The sequence below is a fragment of the Phyllostomus hastatus genome, unplaced genomic scaffold (assembly GCF_019186645.2).
Source record: "Phyllostomus hastatus isolate PE091 unplaced genomic scaffold, TTU_PhHast_1.1 phas_contig_98, whole genome shotgun sequence".
Taxonomy (NCBI): Eukaryota; Metazoa; Chordata; class Mammalia; order Chiroptera; family Phyllostomidae; genus Phyllostomus; species Phyllostomus hastatus.
Genome location: NW_025333999.1, coordinates 4,618,506 through 4,633,795, shown reverse-complemented (window position 1 = coordinate 4,633,795; position 15,290 = coordinate 4,618,506). Strand labels below are relative to the sequence as shown.

At 49.0% G+C, this 15,290-nt stretch overlaps 1 protein-coding gene across 4 annotated transcripts in view; it reads left to right on the top strand.

Moving 5' to 3' along the window:
* The window catches only part of BRD4 (bromodomain containing 4), an 83,315-nt gene that overhangs the window by 47,490 nt on the left and 20,535 nt on the right, over positions 1-15,290 (top strand). For 2 of the 4 annotated variants that reach the window (XM_045853242.1, XM_045853243.1), the window contains exons 2-7: positions 1,633-1,951; positions 5,688-5,825; positions 7,103-7,238; positions 8,553-8,833; positions 9,463-9,825; positions 10,644-10,772. In XM_045853242.1, the coding sequence (XP_045709198.1) occupies positions 1,667-1,951; positions 5,688-5,825; positions 7,103-7,238; positions 8,553-8,833; positions 9,463-9,825; positions 10,644-10,772 (1,332 nt within the window). In that variant the 5' untranslated portion in view covers positions 1,633-1,666. Of the gene's footprint in view, positions 1-1,632; positions 1,952-3,583; positions 3,656-5,687; positions 5,826-6,409; positions 6,524-7,102; positions 7,239-8,552; positions 8,834-9,462; positions 9,826-10,643; positions 10,773-15,290 lie in introns of those variants that run through there. The other 2 variants (XM_045853244.1, XM_045853245.1) reach the window with 2 other exon arrangements.

Genomic DNA, 15,290 nt, shown 5'->3' with positions numbered 1-15,290 from the left:
ATTCAGTTTTTATACTGAATCTTTAAGATTCAGAGTCTTACACACAGTGGCCTTGGGCTGCTCCTACATTGGTGCCTTCCCCGTGGCAGCCTCCTCCGTGGAGCATGCTCTCCTCATGTTCTCCAGCTAGGTGATAACTACCTGCGGTTGACCAGATATTGTGGAAGGAAAGACATGTCAGTTTTGTCAGCCCTCAGACTCATCCTGCAACCAAGAACCCCAGCATTGGGGTCACCTGGTCAGGATTCACACGTGAGTTGGTCAGCCTGCCTGCTTCAGGAGGTCTAGCTTTCCACAGCCGCACAGAATACTCACCACTGTGTTGTTTCACATATCAAGCTCTCCCTTGGTGCTTTTAAAAGCTGATCACTTGCCAGAACTGCATTTATAAAAAACCTTTGTGGGAACTTTGGTTTAAATTACACTTGGACTGAATCATAAAGTAATTCATCAGTAGCTAGAATGCCTAGCATGTGCTAAGTGTGTTCCAGGAAGAAAGCCATGTCAGAGCCAGCCAGTTTGCCCTGTCTTGTTTTGGCCCTCTTTCCTAAGCCCTTGCCTGACTTCTTCAGCTAGAGAGGTTTTCTTCTCCCCACTTGGGGATATAAATGGAGATACTCCTGTGATACAGGCAGCTCCTAGTCAACACAAAAAGAATGCAAATGGTCAGCACAAGTTTAAACAGATGTTTCTTCTCATTAATAGAGTGTGGAAGCTCTCAGCAGTATGAGGAAGGGGTTTGGCAATAAAAACGTGTACCCCTGCCCTGCAGTTATCTTTTTAAAATAACTGAATAGGTGCACAAACTTTCCCCTGTAAGGATGCTTTCAGCAGAATTTGGTGTGGCCTAAAGCAGGGGTTATTCAGGTGAGAGGAGTCCACAGGGCAGGGTGCTCAGATAGGCACTGAGCTGGGGGGCGGGGTGTCCTCACATTCCCTCCCCATCCCCATGTAGGTCATGGAGGGGTCTCTCTCTATCCTTATAAATACTCTTTGAAAAGCAAGTTAGAACAGTAAAATGATAGGTCAAATATGAATTCATTATTGTGTTATCAGCAGTTCCTTTTGGGGATTTCTTTAATCAGCAACCATATATTAAGTTGCCAGAAGACATTCTTAGTAAATAGGAGGCTTTGCCTGAAATACTCAGCAGTGCACAGGAGGCCAGACTTCATACTCTTCCCTGCCAGGCCTCTTCTCACCAAATGGGATTTCGGGCTTTGATGCCATGGTTCGTGAGTCACAAATACAAACAAGAATTTTAATGTAAAGGACGTATATCTGGGGCTTGCAAATCCTTCTGTCTCTCACACAGACAGTGACCCCTAAAAGCTCTCAGATGTTATGAAAACTTGGTTTGTTGCTCATTGTCCCTCCTCCTCCAGAGCTTCATAGCCTTTGCCTCCTCCTGTTGGCTCACTTCCATGAGCTGTCCCTCCCTGCTGATGTCTGTCTTCCCTGTTGGGTGATGAATCTTTAAGGAGAGCAGGCCCTTTTAGCACATGGAGTGGCTCCTTGGCCTACCTGACTAAACCAGTCTCTGCCAGAGGAGCTCAGTTCTTACACTTGTGGTGGGGAACACCTGTCATTGCGGTGGCTCTCCGCTGATGGTGGCTTTTCTCTTCCTTTTAGAGTGCCTGGTGAAGAATGTGATGGGATCAGTAGCATGTCTGCGGAGAGCGGCCCTGGGACGAGATTAAGAAATCTGCCCGTAATGGGGGATGGACTAGAAACTACCCAGATGTCTACAACACAGGCCCAGGCCCAACCTCAGCAAGCCAACACAGCCAGCACCAACCCTCCACCCCCGGAGACCTCCAATCCCAACAAGCCCAAGAGGCAGACCAACCAACTGCAATATCTGCTCAAAGTGGTGCTCAAGACATTATGGAAACACCAGTTTGCGTGGCCTTTCCAGCAGCCTGTGGATGCGGTCAAGTTAAACCTCCCTGTGAGTAGCTTGTGTAGGACCCAGGGTAGCATCCTCCAGGGCCCCTCCTGTACTGCTCCAGGGGAGGACAGACTCTCAGGCAGAGTACAGATACGCTTGAGTTGTGAAAGCATGAGGCCAGGCTCTGAACTCCAGCACCCATGGGGCCTGGAGTGAGTCTTCTCTGCTGTGCTGATGAGTGGAGATAAGGGAGGACAGAGGACATGCTTATTGGTTTAGGCAGTAACTGGTTTCTTAGAGATTAGGATCCTGGGAAATATTGTATAGAGAGCAATTAAAACAAGAGTAAAGGAGTGCTTGCAGTTTTTCTTCCATTCCATGGGGAGTTGAAATGGGAGCACTTGGGGGTTTAGCCATTCTCTTCTCAAGTGCTCCTGACCTGCCTAGGAGAAATAGATGCAATTGGTCAAATCCTGAGGGGGAGGAGGCTGGCTTGCTGCAAGAGCACTCTTCTTTTTGGTACTTGTGCCCTCGTTGTCACCCAGAGCACAGGGCAGGAAAGGTGTAGAGCATTATCTCCCAGGCATTAAGTTCATGGAGGTGGCCTAGCTAGAGGTGGGCTATGGGTACATCTTTGCCCCAGCTGCCCCTTTGCACAGCCTCCTGCCCACCTGCCCCTTCATGGCCACACTGCACTGGCTCTTGTGTGGTGTTTTTGTTTTTGGGTTTTTTTGTTTTGTTTTTGTTTTTGCTTTTGGTTGGGATTTTGTTGTTGTTGTTGTTTTTTTGGGGAGTGGGGTTTGGTACCCCTGCTCCTCTTCTCCCTCTCTCTCTGTTTGCTCACATTCCTAGCAAATTATTCTGGAAACTCAACTTGTATCCCTAACTGAACCTCAGAGAACAAAAGGGCTAAGTGCTTTAATTTTTTTTTCTTCAAGTGCTTTGATTTTTTCTTCTTCTTCAAAGCATCAAGGACTGATTATGATTATCTTTAAGTTGCTCTCTGCTGTTTGCCAAGTCCCACCCCTGCACCCCCCAGACTAGGGATTGGAATTAGATAACTGAGGCAGGGGTTTGTAAATATTAGAGCTATACGGTTATAGGAACCTCAGCCTTGGCCAGGCATCCAGTTTCAAGAAGGATGAACGCACAGGTGTGATTCTCCTGGCTTGAAGACCATTATTTGTGACAATTGTCCAGTGCTATCTGTCCATTGAGTATGTATCATGTGCACTCAGGGGAAGAGAGAGTCATGAGAGGGAGGACACTGCAGGTCTGGGTCAAGAGTTAACTCAGGGAAGGGGCTGGAGGCAAAAGAGGGTCCTCACCAAATTTGGGCTTCAGAGGTCACTCTTGGACATTGACTATGACAAAGAGTAGAGACAGCCAGCCTGTCACTGGAGGGAAGCTCGTGGAAGAGCTTGCTACTCTAGTCTCTGGCTGAACTGGCTGTGTGGGGTCCACAGGTGAGGGTGACCTTCCTGGAACAAATAGAAAATTGGGGGAGAAGCCCTGGGGGTGGAAACCAGATGGGCCTGTGTTTTTAGGGCACTGAAGGGAGGTGGGAACCTGCAAAAGGGAGCCAGGAGACCTGCCAGCGGAGAGCAGTCCCCCCACGTCTCCACATTGGAGGCTGCAGGGGGGGGGGGCCAGAGATGAGGATTCCAACCTGACCCTCCTGTTGGCCTTTAGGAGGGCATTGGTGACCTTAGGAAGATGTGACGCAGAAGTAGAAACCAGATTCGCGACGGTGTGAATGAGAAGGTGAGGATGCGAAGCCATCATTTGAAGAAATTTGGCTTTGAAGGGAAACCCGACAGGATCAGAATGAAGAGGGGGTTGGTTTGTATAGGATGATGCAGAGGGCTGAGGAGGTGAGACTGGCAGGAGAAGAAAAGGTACTGACAGACCTGGGATTTCTAGACAGGAGCATTCCTGCCAGTAGGACAGACATAGGGGAGGTGGTCTCTTAGGTCTATTAGGCCTGTTAGACCAAGGATTCCCTTTGTCTCTGACTGTTGACATCATCCTCAGCAGCTCAGATGTAGGAAGGAGAGATGGGTGGTTAGTAGCACTGATCCAGTATCTTCAGAGAGGTGGGGATAGTGAGGAGCAGACCCAGAGGGACGGGAGTGGGAGAGGGGTGCTGGTTGGCTGGGAGCAATGTCATGCTAAAGCCCAGTTTTGTTGTTTTGTTTTGTTTTGTTTTTTTTTAGGGACACTACCCCTTTCAGGAGATGTTAATAGGGCCTCCCCAATGTGTTTTTTTTTGTTTTGTTTTCAGACATCTTCCAGATCTTTACCTCCAATCTGGCCCCTGGTCCTTGCTAGACAGTTCACTGGGATGCCTATGTCTTTCACATTCAGTGCACATGTATGGTTGGACTGTCGTGCTACTAAACCCACTGCCCCTTTGTCAGTCCTTTCTCCTACCACACCCCTTTTGTCTTAATTCCACCTCTTCCCTCATGCTCTACCCTTAACCACTCCTGTTTGCCCTTGAGCCACTTGACACATCATGCCCACTTCAAGCACCTGACACCATTCTAAGAGACCTCTTGGCCATAAATAAAATCTTAATTTCTACGAGGCAAGATATAGTTGGATTTGGTTCTCTTGGGAGAGGAGATCAGAGCATGGAATAGTGTTGAAAGTCTGGTTCAGTCTCCTCTTTGAGGCCTCCTGGCCAGGGTGCCTGGAGCTGGAATCTGTGTAAGCCGGTAGGTTTTATTCCTTTCTCCTGGGTATTGAGCAACTCAAAAAAATTCACAGTGCCGGCTTGCCTTAGCAATATTGCCCACCACCATTCCTGAGCAGGACCTTGGTGCGTGCTAACACATAGATCTGCCCCTACCATTGGACTTCTACTTGGACTTTGTTCTGATCCCCCATCCAAGCCTAATTCCAGGGTTCTTGGTGGGGCTAGCTGGCTGCATGCAGGTCCCCTGCCTGGTCCTCTGGTCCTTCTACCTGGAAACCCAGGTGCTGCCTTATCTGTCCCCAAATTCTCCCCTTTGGTTGTTTTTGTAGTATTCTAGAGTTAGAGGAAAGCTGTTTGATCTGAAGGGCTTTAGGACATCTGTGCCTGCCATCTAGCTCCTTCTGTTTGGCACTTGTCGAATAAGATCAAAGGGTTTGAGGGGTTGGGTCTGTGAAGGCTGTGCAGATTCCTTATTTGGCAGTTTACCTGTTTAGTTGTTAGTTGTTCCTGGTACTAGTAGATCCTTAGTAGTAGACTAGACTATATACAAGTAAAAGACGTGAAAATGCAGTGAATTTGACTGAAGATGGAGGTCTGTTCCGTGGTTCTTCAATGTGATAGAAAGCAAGGGATCCAGTTTTTAGGGGGGTGGGCTTGACAACTGGAATTTGCATTTTATGGACGCATAAAATTTCACATTATGGAGAGAAAATAGCACCTGCCATAGGTAGTTTTACTAAATAGGAACTGCTTTTTAAAGTCTGTATGTTCTCCCCATTATTTATTAAAAATGGAAGGTTATTTTAACATCCCCCCACCACCACAAAAAAAAAAGATCTCAGTGAAGACAAACGGTTCCCAGATGGGGCAGTTGGCAAACTTGAATGTTTTTTGTACAAATTAACTTCCCGGCATTTGGGAATCCTTCCCTGGTCCACTTTATACCCGGGCCCCTTTGAGATCGCTCACTGGCTCCATGGAAGAGTTTCAGGCTGTCTGTCTGTGGAGTGACCTGGAGTGAAATCTGTAGGTCCACCTACAAGTACTGTGTGACTGTGGAGGTGACACTGGCCTTTTGCTCTCTCTGCTCTCCAGGATTACTATAAGATCATTAAAACACCTATGGATATGGGAACGATAAAGAAGCGCTTGGAAAACAACTATTACTGGAATGCTCAGGAATGTATCCAGGACTTCAACACTATGTTTACAAATTGTTATATCTACAATAAGGTGAGATGTGGGGGCCAGTGTACAGCTGCCCTATGGGGAGGAAAAAGAGGCGGATATGTTTGGAGTCCTTGGGCAGGGGTGCTGGAGCAAATTGGAGTCTGACAGAGGAGACTGTTAGAGGCAAGGGTAATGGAACCTGCAGTCTTGCCTGTGGCTGGCTGTGTTTCTTTTGCGGGGGAGAGGGGTGTTGCCATGTTTTACTTCTCAGCCATCCTTGTTAGCTTGAAGGATGTGCTCCTTATGCGTTTGGTATTTTAGTTTTTGACTATGTATAGTAGAGAAGGATGGAAAAAACAGTGACGGCTCATTAAAAAGTCCATTTGGGTGATGTAAATTGTCAGGAAGAAGGCTACTGAAATGTAGTTGTACAAAGGTGTGCTCAAACGAAAACATCAATATGAGAGAGGGGGTGATGGGGCCTTATCTGGAACTGTGAACATAACCATTGTGAACTTGTGGCCGTAGAGTCAAGTGTCCCCGATCTTACATGTAGACCTGAAGATTGCTTCTTAACCCAATAGCCAAACCTTTCGGCTCGGCTGTGCCATGAAGCCGATCATTTGTTTACAGTTCAGACCACAGATGTGATTAAAACCAACCCTTTCAAATAGAACGGCCCTGGAGGGAGACACTATACAGAACTCAGCTTTTGACCTCTGCTGATGTAGTGGGTAAAATTGCCCAGAAGAGATGGGTAGGTGAGTTTCTTGAAGTTTATTGCATTTTTAAAGTCTCAGCCTTCACCACTAGATTTAAGTGAAATGTGCACAGATGAGAAGGTTCTCAGTTTAGAGCTGAGTGGGAACAGCATGTTACAGATGAGGGGAGATTGGGGGGACCCATAAGGCATGGTGAGATAGGCATTGCTTAGAGCCCCAGGGAGCTGCCTTGGGCATACACTGGGGAGCATGGTTGGAGCCCTGCTAACATACCTGTAGCAAGAAATCCTGTGTGATTTCAAGTGTATCTAGTGAATTGAATTGTGTCAGGAAAAGGTCCCTGTCTGTTGGGCAGATTGTTAGATGTTTAAGGCATTAGGATGGTTTCTCAGATGGTCCAGAGTTTAAGAGACTAGAGAGGGAGGTGCTGACTCAGCACATCTGCAGGCACATGAGACTGTGATGCCGGGTGTGGGCTTTTGGGGTTCAGCTCGAAGACCCTGAATATGATGCTTCATGATTTAGGGCAAAGGTAGGTGGCACTGTGTGGGGAGCATTTGCTCTGCTTAGAAAGGTGGGGGGCTTTCTGACCCTCACCTCACTTGTCTCCTCTTCCAGCCTGGAGATGATATAGTCTTAATGGCAGAAGCTCTGGAGAAGCTCTTCTTGCAAAAAATAAACGAACTGCCCACAGAAGAAACGGAGATCATGATAGTCCAGGCAAAAGGAAGAGGACGTGGGAGGAAAGAAACAGGTAGGGAACCCCCAGTACTGTTCACCTCACACTGAAAAAGCAAGGAAATGGCTTTATTTCTCCCCAGTGCTTGCTCTTCTCCACCTCCAATGGAGGACTAGGAGTGATAGGAAGATGGCTGTTGTTTGGATGCAGTGGGGCCAGGTTCAGTGGTAGATCTGTCCCTCAGGATTCCATGACTACATGACCCTCCCCTAAAGTAGAAATAACAGCCCTGCCTTTTTAAAAATATGTGAATTCTTTACCCTGGCAGTGCCATAGATAGTCGATGCTTTTCCATTTTAGAGAAAAGAAATGAACTTGACCAAAGGCAGTTTTAACTAATACCCAATCCTAGAGCCTTGGGGGTTTGTTTTGTGAATTGTCTTAATGTGCTGGTATTGGACCCATGCCTGCTTTTTGGTGCCCCATCTTTGAGCCTGCCTTGTCTATGTCCGTGCCCATCCTTGCCTTTGGCATCTTGCTGTTCACAGCTCCATGTTGCAGAACGGTGATGTTTGCAAGGTGGCTGTGCTGTGAGCTATGTGCTTCTCTCAGGAGCTGGTTTTCACCTTGCTTTCCACCCTGCTCAGAAGTGATGGCTTCATGGGAATGAAGTCAGTCATCTGCCCTATAGTACTAAGGGGTAGCCAAAGAGAGCTAGTCTTGAGTCACCCCATAGCCACTGAGCCTGCCAAGAGGTGTCTGATCTACTTTCAGCCAAGGAGCCCCGCTCTCCCTCCCTGTTATCATGAGTTCAGTCTGCACATGGGGCAGGTGTGGGGCCTTGTGTGTCCAGGGCTTCCCACACAGCTGCAGAGAGACAGCAGCCGACCAGTTTCCCTGTGGCTCAGGGAGGTGGGGGCTTGCCAGTTTCCAGAAACCTTGACCATGGCTTCCAATGCCCACCCCCACCAGGAACATTTACTCAGAGGAAATGCTTCTGGGAATGAGAACAGTGCTGCCTGAAGTTGCCAAGAAACATTTATACATTCTTCATCTACAGTCCTGGACGCTCAGCATGTGTTGCTTCCTCCTTCAGCCCCGGCCTTCCCCACCCCCTCAGGCAGGGTCTTTGTACCCACGTGGGTACTTGCAGCCAGGACTCGTAGGAAATATGGATGCACTATCCCATCACTGTTGAAGCACCCTGGGCAGGTCAACAGACTTAGCTGAGGTCCAGGGTATTTGAGCTATTCTCCCAGGCAAATAGTTATGGTGACACTGTGTTATGCTTATGAAGATGTTGCTTGCCACATGTGACAGTGTCCCCACAAGCTCAGCTTGCATGTGTCGGGTGCAGCATCTAACCACCAGTCCCTTTTATGTTGGTAGGGACAGCAAAACCTGGTGTCTCTACGGTACCGAACACGACACAAGCATCAACTCCTCCGCAGACCCAGGCCTCTCAGCAGAACCCTCCGCCTGTGCAGGCCACACCTCACCCCTTCCCCACCGTCACCCCAGATCTCATTGTCCAGACCCCTGTCACAGTGGTGCCTCCCCAGCCACTGCAGACTCCCCCACTGGTGCCCCCCCAGCCCCCACCCCCCCCAGCCCCCCAGCCTGTGCAGAGCCATCCTTCCATCATCGCAGCCACCCCACAGCCTGTGAAGGTGAGTGTTCCTTGTATGCTTGTGTGTGGCCTGATCACTGACAGGTTCCTGCCACCTCAGCTAGCATTCCCACCCCTACCACTTGATCTGTAGCAGTGAGTTTTGCAAAAGATGGTTACCCATCCTTGCCAGTGCTTTATGCAGTCTTTCCTTGCTCCCAAAGGATGGCAGTGGGGGGAGAATTATGCTATGTTTAAGTCAGCACAGCCCAGAAGCTGCTGCCCCAGAGATTCCATGATGGAGACACTCCCCCGGGGTTGTTGGCCCCTCTTGTTTCTGATTTAGACCATGCATGTTGGCAGGGACTGACTTAATAGTTTCTGAAACATGCCTTCCAAAGTGCCCTGCTGGTAGGCTTGGCTCAGGGTGGGGACCACCCCTGGCATTGAGTAGGAAGCTGCTTTATGAGGTTTTGTTGGCCTTTGGTGCACAGATACCAGACTTGGTGGTGCATGTTCTCCTGCCCCTGGCAGAGCCTATCCCAACTACAGAGCAGAGTGGTGGGGCAGAGTCTCCTTTTGCTCAGGAGGGTTGGGGCCATAGGAAAGACCTGGCCTCAGCAATGACTTCAAGGGCTTGCTTTGCGGGCCACACCCATGACCGTGCTCTCTTGCCTGCACTCTTGGCAGACAAAGAAGGGTATTAAGAGGAAAGCAGACACCACCACCCCCACTACCATTGACCCCATTCATGAGCCACCTTTGCTGCCCTCGGAACCCAAGAACACCAAGTTGGGCCCCCGGCGAGAGAGCAGTCGACCTGTCAAGCCCCCAAAGAAGGATGTGCCTGACTCACAGCAGCACCTGGCACCAGACAAGAGCAGCAAGGTTTCAGAGCAACTCAAGTGTTGCAGTGGCATCCTCAAGGAGATGTTTGCCAAGAAGCATGCAGCCTATGCTTGGCCTTTCTACAAGCCTGTGGATGTGGAGGCTCTGGGACTTCACGACTACTGTGACATCATAAAGCATCCCATGGACATGAGCACAATCAAGGTGGGTGGGTGGATGGGCTTGCACCCATGAGACCAGGGGGAGACCCCAGAAATGTGCCCCGGCAGCTCTCTAGGTTCTTCACCAGCCAAAAAGAACCCAGCTCCCCCTGCTGGAACTGTACAAACATGTTCCCAAACAATGTGGCAGTTTTGGTCACAGATAGCAGTGCTGTCCCCTGGTCTCAGGAGGAGCCCTCTTTGACCTTGAGTCCCAATGCTGCTGACTGGCACTTTGCATATGGTAGATGGTCGGAGAGTGTGGGGGTTACTGACTTTGCCACTCTGTTATGGGGTGGGCCTTGCTGTCTTCTCTCAGTAGAAGGCACATGACAAGTGCTGGCATTTGCACTGTCATATTCTGAGGCCTTTTGGTTTTATTTTAAGCTTTTTTTGCATATTTCTTCTGCAAGTGGGAATAAGCTTGCCCATACATGGGATGGGCACAACGGGGGAGGGTGCTCTGCTCTTTTTGACCAGTGTTCTGTCCTGTATCACCAGACAAGTGTACACCTGGTCAGAACTAGACCCAGTCCTCCCTTTTCAGTTCTGGCTTAAGCTCTGCCTCTGGATTCTGTGTCCACGTGACCCTTAGGCACAGTGACCCCATGGGTGGATTTGCATTCTGGCAGCACTTTGTGGCCCTGAGAATTGCTGTTGTCTCCCTTTCCACCTGACACTGAGAACTAGGACGTTGACCTCTCTCCCGTGGCCTGGGATAAATCCCAAGCCCCTGAGGCAACAACTTGCTCCAGCTAGCAACCCTCCCTGTTGCCTTCTTCCGGCCAACAGAGGCAGACACAGCCTGTCTTGTCTTTTCAGTCTAAACTGGAGGCCCGTGAGTACCGCGATGCTCAGGAATTTGGTGCCGATGTCCGATTGATGTTCTCTAATTGCTACAAGTACAACCCTCCTGACCATGAGGTGGTGGCTATGGCCCGAAAGCTCCAGGTGAGGCTCTGGGAAGCTCCTGGGCAGGCCAGGCCTCTGCGGCTCTTGGCAGATTTTATCTCTAGCCTCCTCACCAGTCTTGCTTTGGTGTAATGCCACCTTGCTTTGGAATAGTGGACTCAGAATCTAACACCTACATTTCACGTTGGGATTATGCAGGGGGGTTGGTTTAGGTTTTGATCTTGGACATTTTGGGTTTTGGGGTGTCCCATTGAAAGCCTCTCCCCACCACCACCACCTGCATTTGGTTGCCCTTGATCAGAAGAGCATGTGTGCTGTGCATGGCCCAATCTCTTCTGCAAAACAGACCTGTCTCAAGTCAGCGGGGGACACTCTTGCCAGGTAGACACATTGTCACAGTTGTGATCTAAAGTAGCTGCTTGACTGTGGACATTTCTTCACTATAGCCCTGAAGCCTTGGTTTGCCCTCCAGCTGCAGGGCAGCTGCTTCTAGAAGTTTCTTGTGTCCATGATGCCCTAATGGATGGTCCCTTCACTTGGATCCTGGACTGTGCACACTATAGATGTTGGGGTGAGGGTGGGGCAGATTAGTATAAGTCAACACTATTATCTTATTTTTTTTTTGAAGGGAAACATATCCACATGTCAACAGTTACCCTTGACTAGAAAGATGAGGGGGGTTAAAGTAATTAAAAAAAAAAGATGAGGCGTTAAAAATTATGGAGAATAAAAGTCAATATTTAGTACTGTTAATAATCTGTCTTTTTTTTTTTTTTTTTTAAATCTTTAAAACCATACATATAAAGCTCCAGGTTGCTTCTGCTTTCAGGGTTAGGCACAGCAGGCTCTGGGCAAGGCTACCTGCCAGCACAAGGTGCAGGTGCTCTGGCTGTAGCTGAGGTCTATTTAGCACATCCCACATCTGGTGGCTGGATGGAGCTTCCTCACACTTGTCTTTTCCAACCACCCTTGAAATCCTTCCAGGGCAGAAGTCAGGGACTTCGGCGACTTGAGGGTCCATTCCAGGTAGAAGGTCACCTGACCCTTGCTGCTGCCAGTCTGCCTTCCAGCTGTGTTAGCTCTGCATGTTGTTTCACACTCACCACCATAGTGTCTCCTACCTTCTCCCAGGAGCCAAATCACAGTCTTCATTGTTCTTTAACTTGGCCCCTGACCAAGTTAGGGGCTGCCTTGGGTTCAAAAGATGTGTTCTGAATACTTAGGGTAGAAAAAATCTTATTAGTGTGGAGGCTCTAATTTTATTAGTGTGGATCTGGCTATTGGTATTTGAACACATAAAGAGACTTGAAGGTTTTTAATTTCCGCTGCTGTTTCTTAGTTTTATTTTGTCTTAGGTTTTCAGGGGGCAGGGGGGCTGTCTTTATTTGGTGCTGTCTATTGGCTTTCTTCGCATTGCTGCTGGTTCACCAATTGGCATCTAAGGAGTTCAGGCTTTATCATTTTACTGCAATTCTCATACATGATCACCAGGTGGCAGTGGTGCCCTTGGTGCTGCTCCTTGGACACCCCCACCCCCTCCCTCCTTGGAGGACTGAGTGGCAGCCAGTTCTTTTGCCCTGGTTGATACCCATACTCTTTATTTGCCCTTATGCAAACAGATAAAACAAGTTCTCTGCCAGCACCAAAGATTGCTGTTTGTAGCAGTTTTATTTTAAAAAGAAGAAAGTATCTAATATATTCTAGCTTTTTGTCTTCCTAATTTTTTGTTAGTTTTACATGGTTTTTTATTGTTGTTGTTGCGTATTTTATTGTTGTTCTCGGAGTGGCATGAGCATGCCTAAACGTGGGGTTTACCTACAGTGAGGCCACTGATTACCACACAGCAGCTTCTTTCTATACATTGACCCCAAATACCAGGCTGGGGTGGATGGGGCAGTACTTAGGTGGGCAGCTCAATGTGAGACCACCTCCACCCCCAGCCTGCTTTGCCTGCTGCAAGGTGTGGGTCATCTTATTACTGAGAGTTACATACCAGGAGGAGGATAAGGGTCTCTGCTGAATGGCAGAATTAAAGTGGTAAGCTCCCTGTGTTGGTTTCTCTCTGGAAAACAGTTGCTGTGTTTATGGCATTTGGGGCTTTGTTTTCTTCTTTTTCTCTAAGCTCTCCTGGATCAGCATGGTTTAGACAACTGGATTCCTCAGCAAGGAGAGAAAGGAACAAAGCCCAGCCCTTGTTTGCTGCTGTAAGAGGTCTTGGGACCTATTGTCTCTTTGTTAGGCAGTACCCAAGGACTGGGGTTGACCTGGGAAGTGTGATATGGCAAAGGGTGTACTTCATTTTTCTCTTCCAGCCTCTAAAATTCTGGGCTTTGCAGCCATGGTCACAAACCCCTGGACTCAAGGCTTCCTAAGGAGCCTGGGGTGCTTTGGAACCAGAGCTGCTGGCAGTACTTCCCCCTAACCTCTGTTTTGTTGTGAAGTGACTAATTTAGGAAGTTTGGTGCCCATGAGGATTACCAGTTTATTTCAGGAAAAGTGCAAATTCAAGGTAGTGTGAAATTGTTTTATAGTAAGGAAAAATTGAACTGAAAAGTATTGGGATCTTGCATTTCAAGAGGGACAGAAACAGGAAGCTTTTTAAGGGGTGGGTATATGTCTGAGTATCTTCCACTCATGGCTGTGTCCCCAGCACCTGACGTGTAGTGGGTTTCTTGGTGACTGCATTTCATCCCTCTCTTCATGGCTGATATGCCTCGGGTATGGCCAAACCCCACAGCAATATCCAGGTTTGGTTGGGAAAGGGCTGGGCCTCTGTCATCTGAGGGTCTCCAATTGCACTTGCTTTAGGTGAATTTACTTGGGGGTCTTTAGGCACTGTGACCTCCCAGCATCTAAACATCTCTGTTTCACTAAAAGGGGGAGGGCATGCTTCTCTGTGAATCTGATACAGCCTGATGTAAGTGATCCTGGTCAACATTCTAGTGAGAGAGGTATTTGCGCTGAAACTAGTGTGGTTTGCTAGTGCAAGAATCATCATGTGGCCCAGATTCTCCAGGTGGGTTACAGGTGACGGCATGCTGGGCAGGGAAGCTGGGTCTACTTTGAGACCCACCAGGATGAGTGCTGCCACACATTTTCAAAGCAGCTACAACCTGTGGAAAAGAGACAGGGACATTCTTATAGCAAGGGTAGTGCTGCCTGGCAGCTGGCAGGGGAGTCTGGGCCAACAAGTGGCATGAAGCAGCTCCTACTTTTAGTAAAAGGCCACCTCTCAGCAGCATCTAGTGCTGGGCACTGCCTGCCATGACTACCTTCATGGGATCCTGATGCCCTGACACCTTCTTGGACACACTTCTCTCACCTAACTGCTGCTTCTTGGCAGCAGGCCTAAATCTTCCAGATGTTTGTGGGTCACCCAGGGACCTGAGCCTGCCCACATCCAGGATACTGTGGGACAGAGGGTCTTTCTCACTGCCCTACTGGGGTCTCTGCTCTGGTGTGAAGCCCCCTCTCCTTGGCAGCTGGGGTGGTGGTCTCTGGTTGCTCTTTCTGTCTTTTCTGTAGCCCTTAGACCCGCTTTAGGATTTCTCTCTGAATAAATTAGAAAGGTGTTGTCCTTCTAGTACGTAACAGCAAAAGCACTCAGACAGGAGAGCCCAGGCCTTGCTGGAGAAGGAGCTGCTTTGGGAGGCAGTACTGGGTGGTCTGGAAGGGAAGGGATAGCACCTCAGTTATGTGGGATGCCTGCCCTGCTGCCCTGGGGGAGGGGAAATCTGAAGCTGTGTTTCCCGAGGGCTTCTAGAGCTGTCTCTGTCAAGTGTGCACCAGTTTGAAACAGCAGTCTTGGGGCTCAATCCCCTGGGCCTCCTAGGCTACATTGCTCTCTGGCAGATCAACTCACACTTGAGGAAGACCCTTTTTGTCCTGTAAGGTATTATGTTAACTGACTTACGCCAGGCTTAAAGCAGATCCCAAAGTCCTGGTGGGATGCCAGCACTATTCCTTCCACTGCTACCCTGTCCTGAGTCACTGGATTTACTATAATGAAACCCTTAAGGTAGGGAGGGACCTGCCAGCTAGTTAGTGAGTCAGCACATAGCTGGACATCCCCCCTCCCCCAGGTGCCCAGGCTCCATAACCTCACAGTCCCATCAGATTTCTGGATCTTAGAGTTGGATGGTCTCGGTCTCCTGGGGTGGGATATCAAGTTCAGTAGTCCTGTGGCCTCTGCTCAGATTGCTTACACCTCACAAGGCTGGCACCCTCCTATAGCGTGTTCTCATCAGCCCCACACCTGCTATCCTGTACTTTACTCGCCTTGCCTGGTATGTCCTGGAGACACTTGAGCCAGTGGCATGGCTCTGCTCAGCTGTGTGCCCCAGTAGTGATCTGATGAATGGGGAGGCAGACACAGACCCATGCCTGCTGCAACGGCAGCTTGGCCCCGTCACTGGCTGAGGGCTCTGTGCTGGTGCACTTTCATGCAGGGCTTTTGCACATGCTGTTTCCTCTGCTTGGTATGCTCTCTAAAATTGCAGACCTCACCTACTCCCTGCAGGAATGTGAACTAGAGGTGGGCAGAGTCTCCTGTTCTGC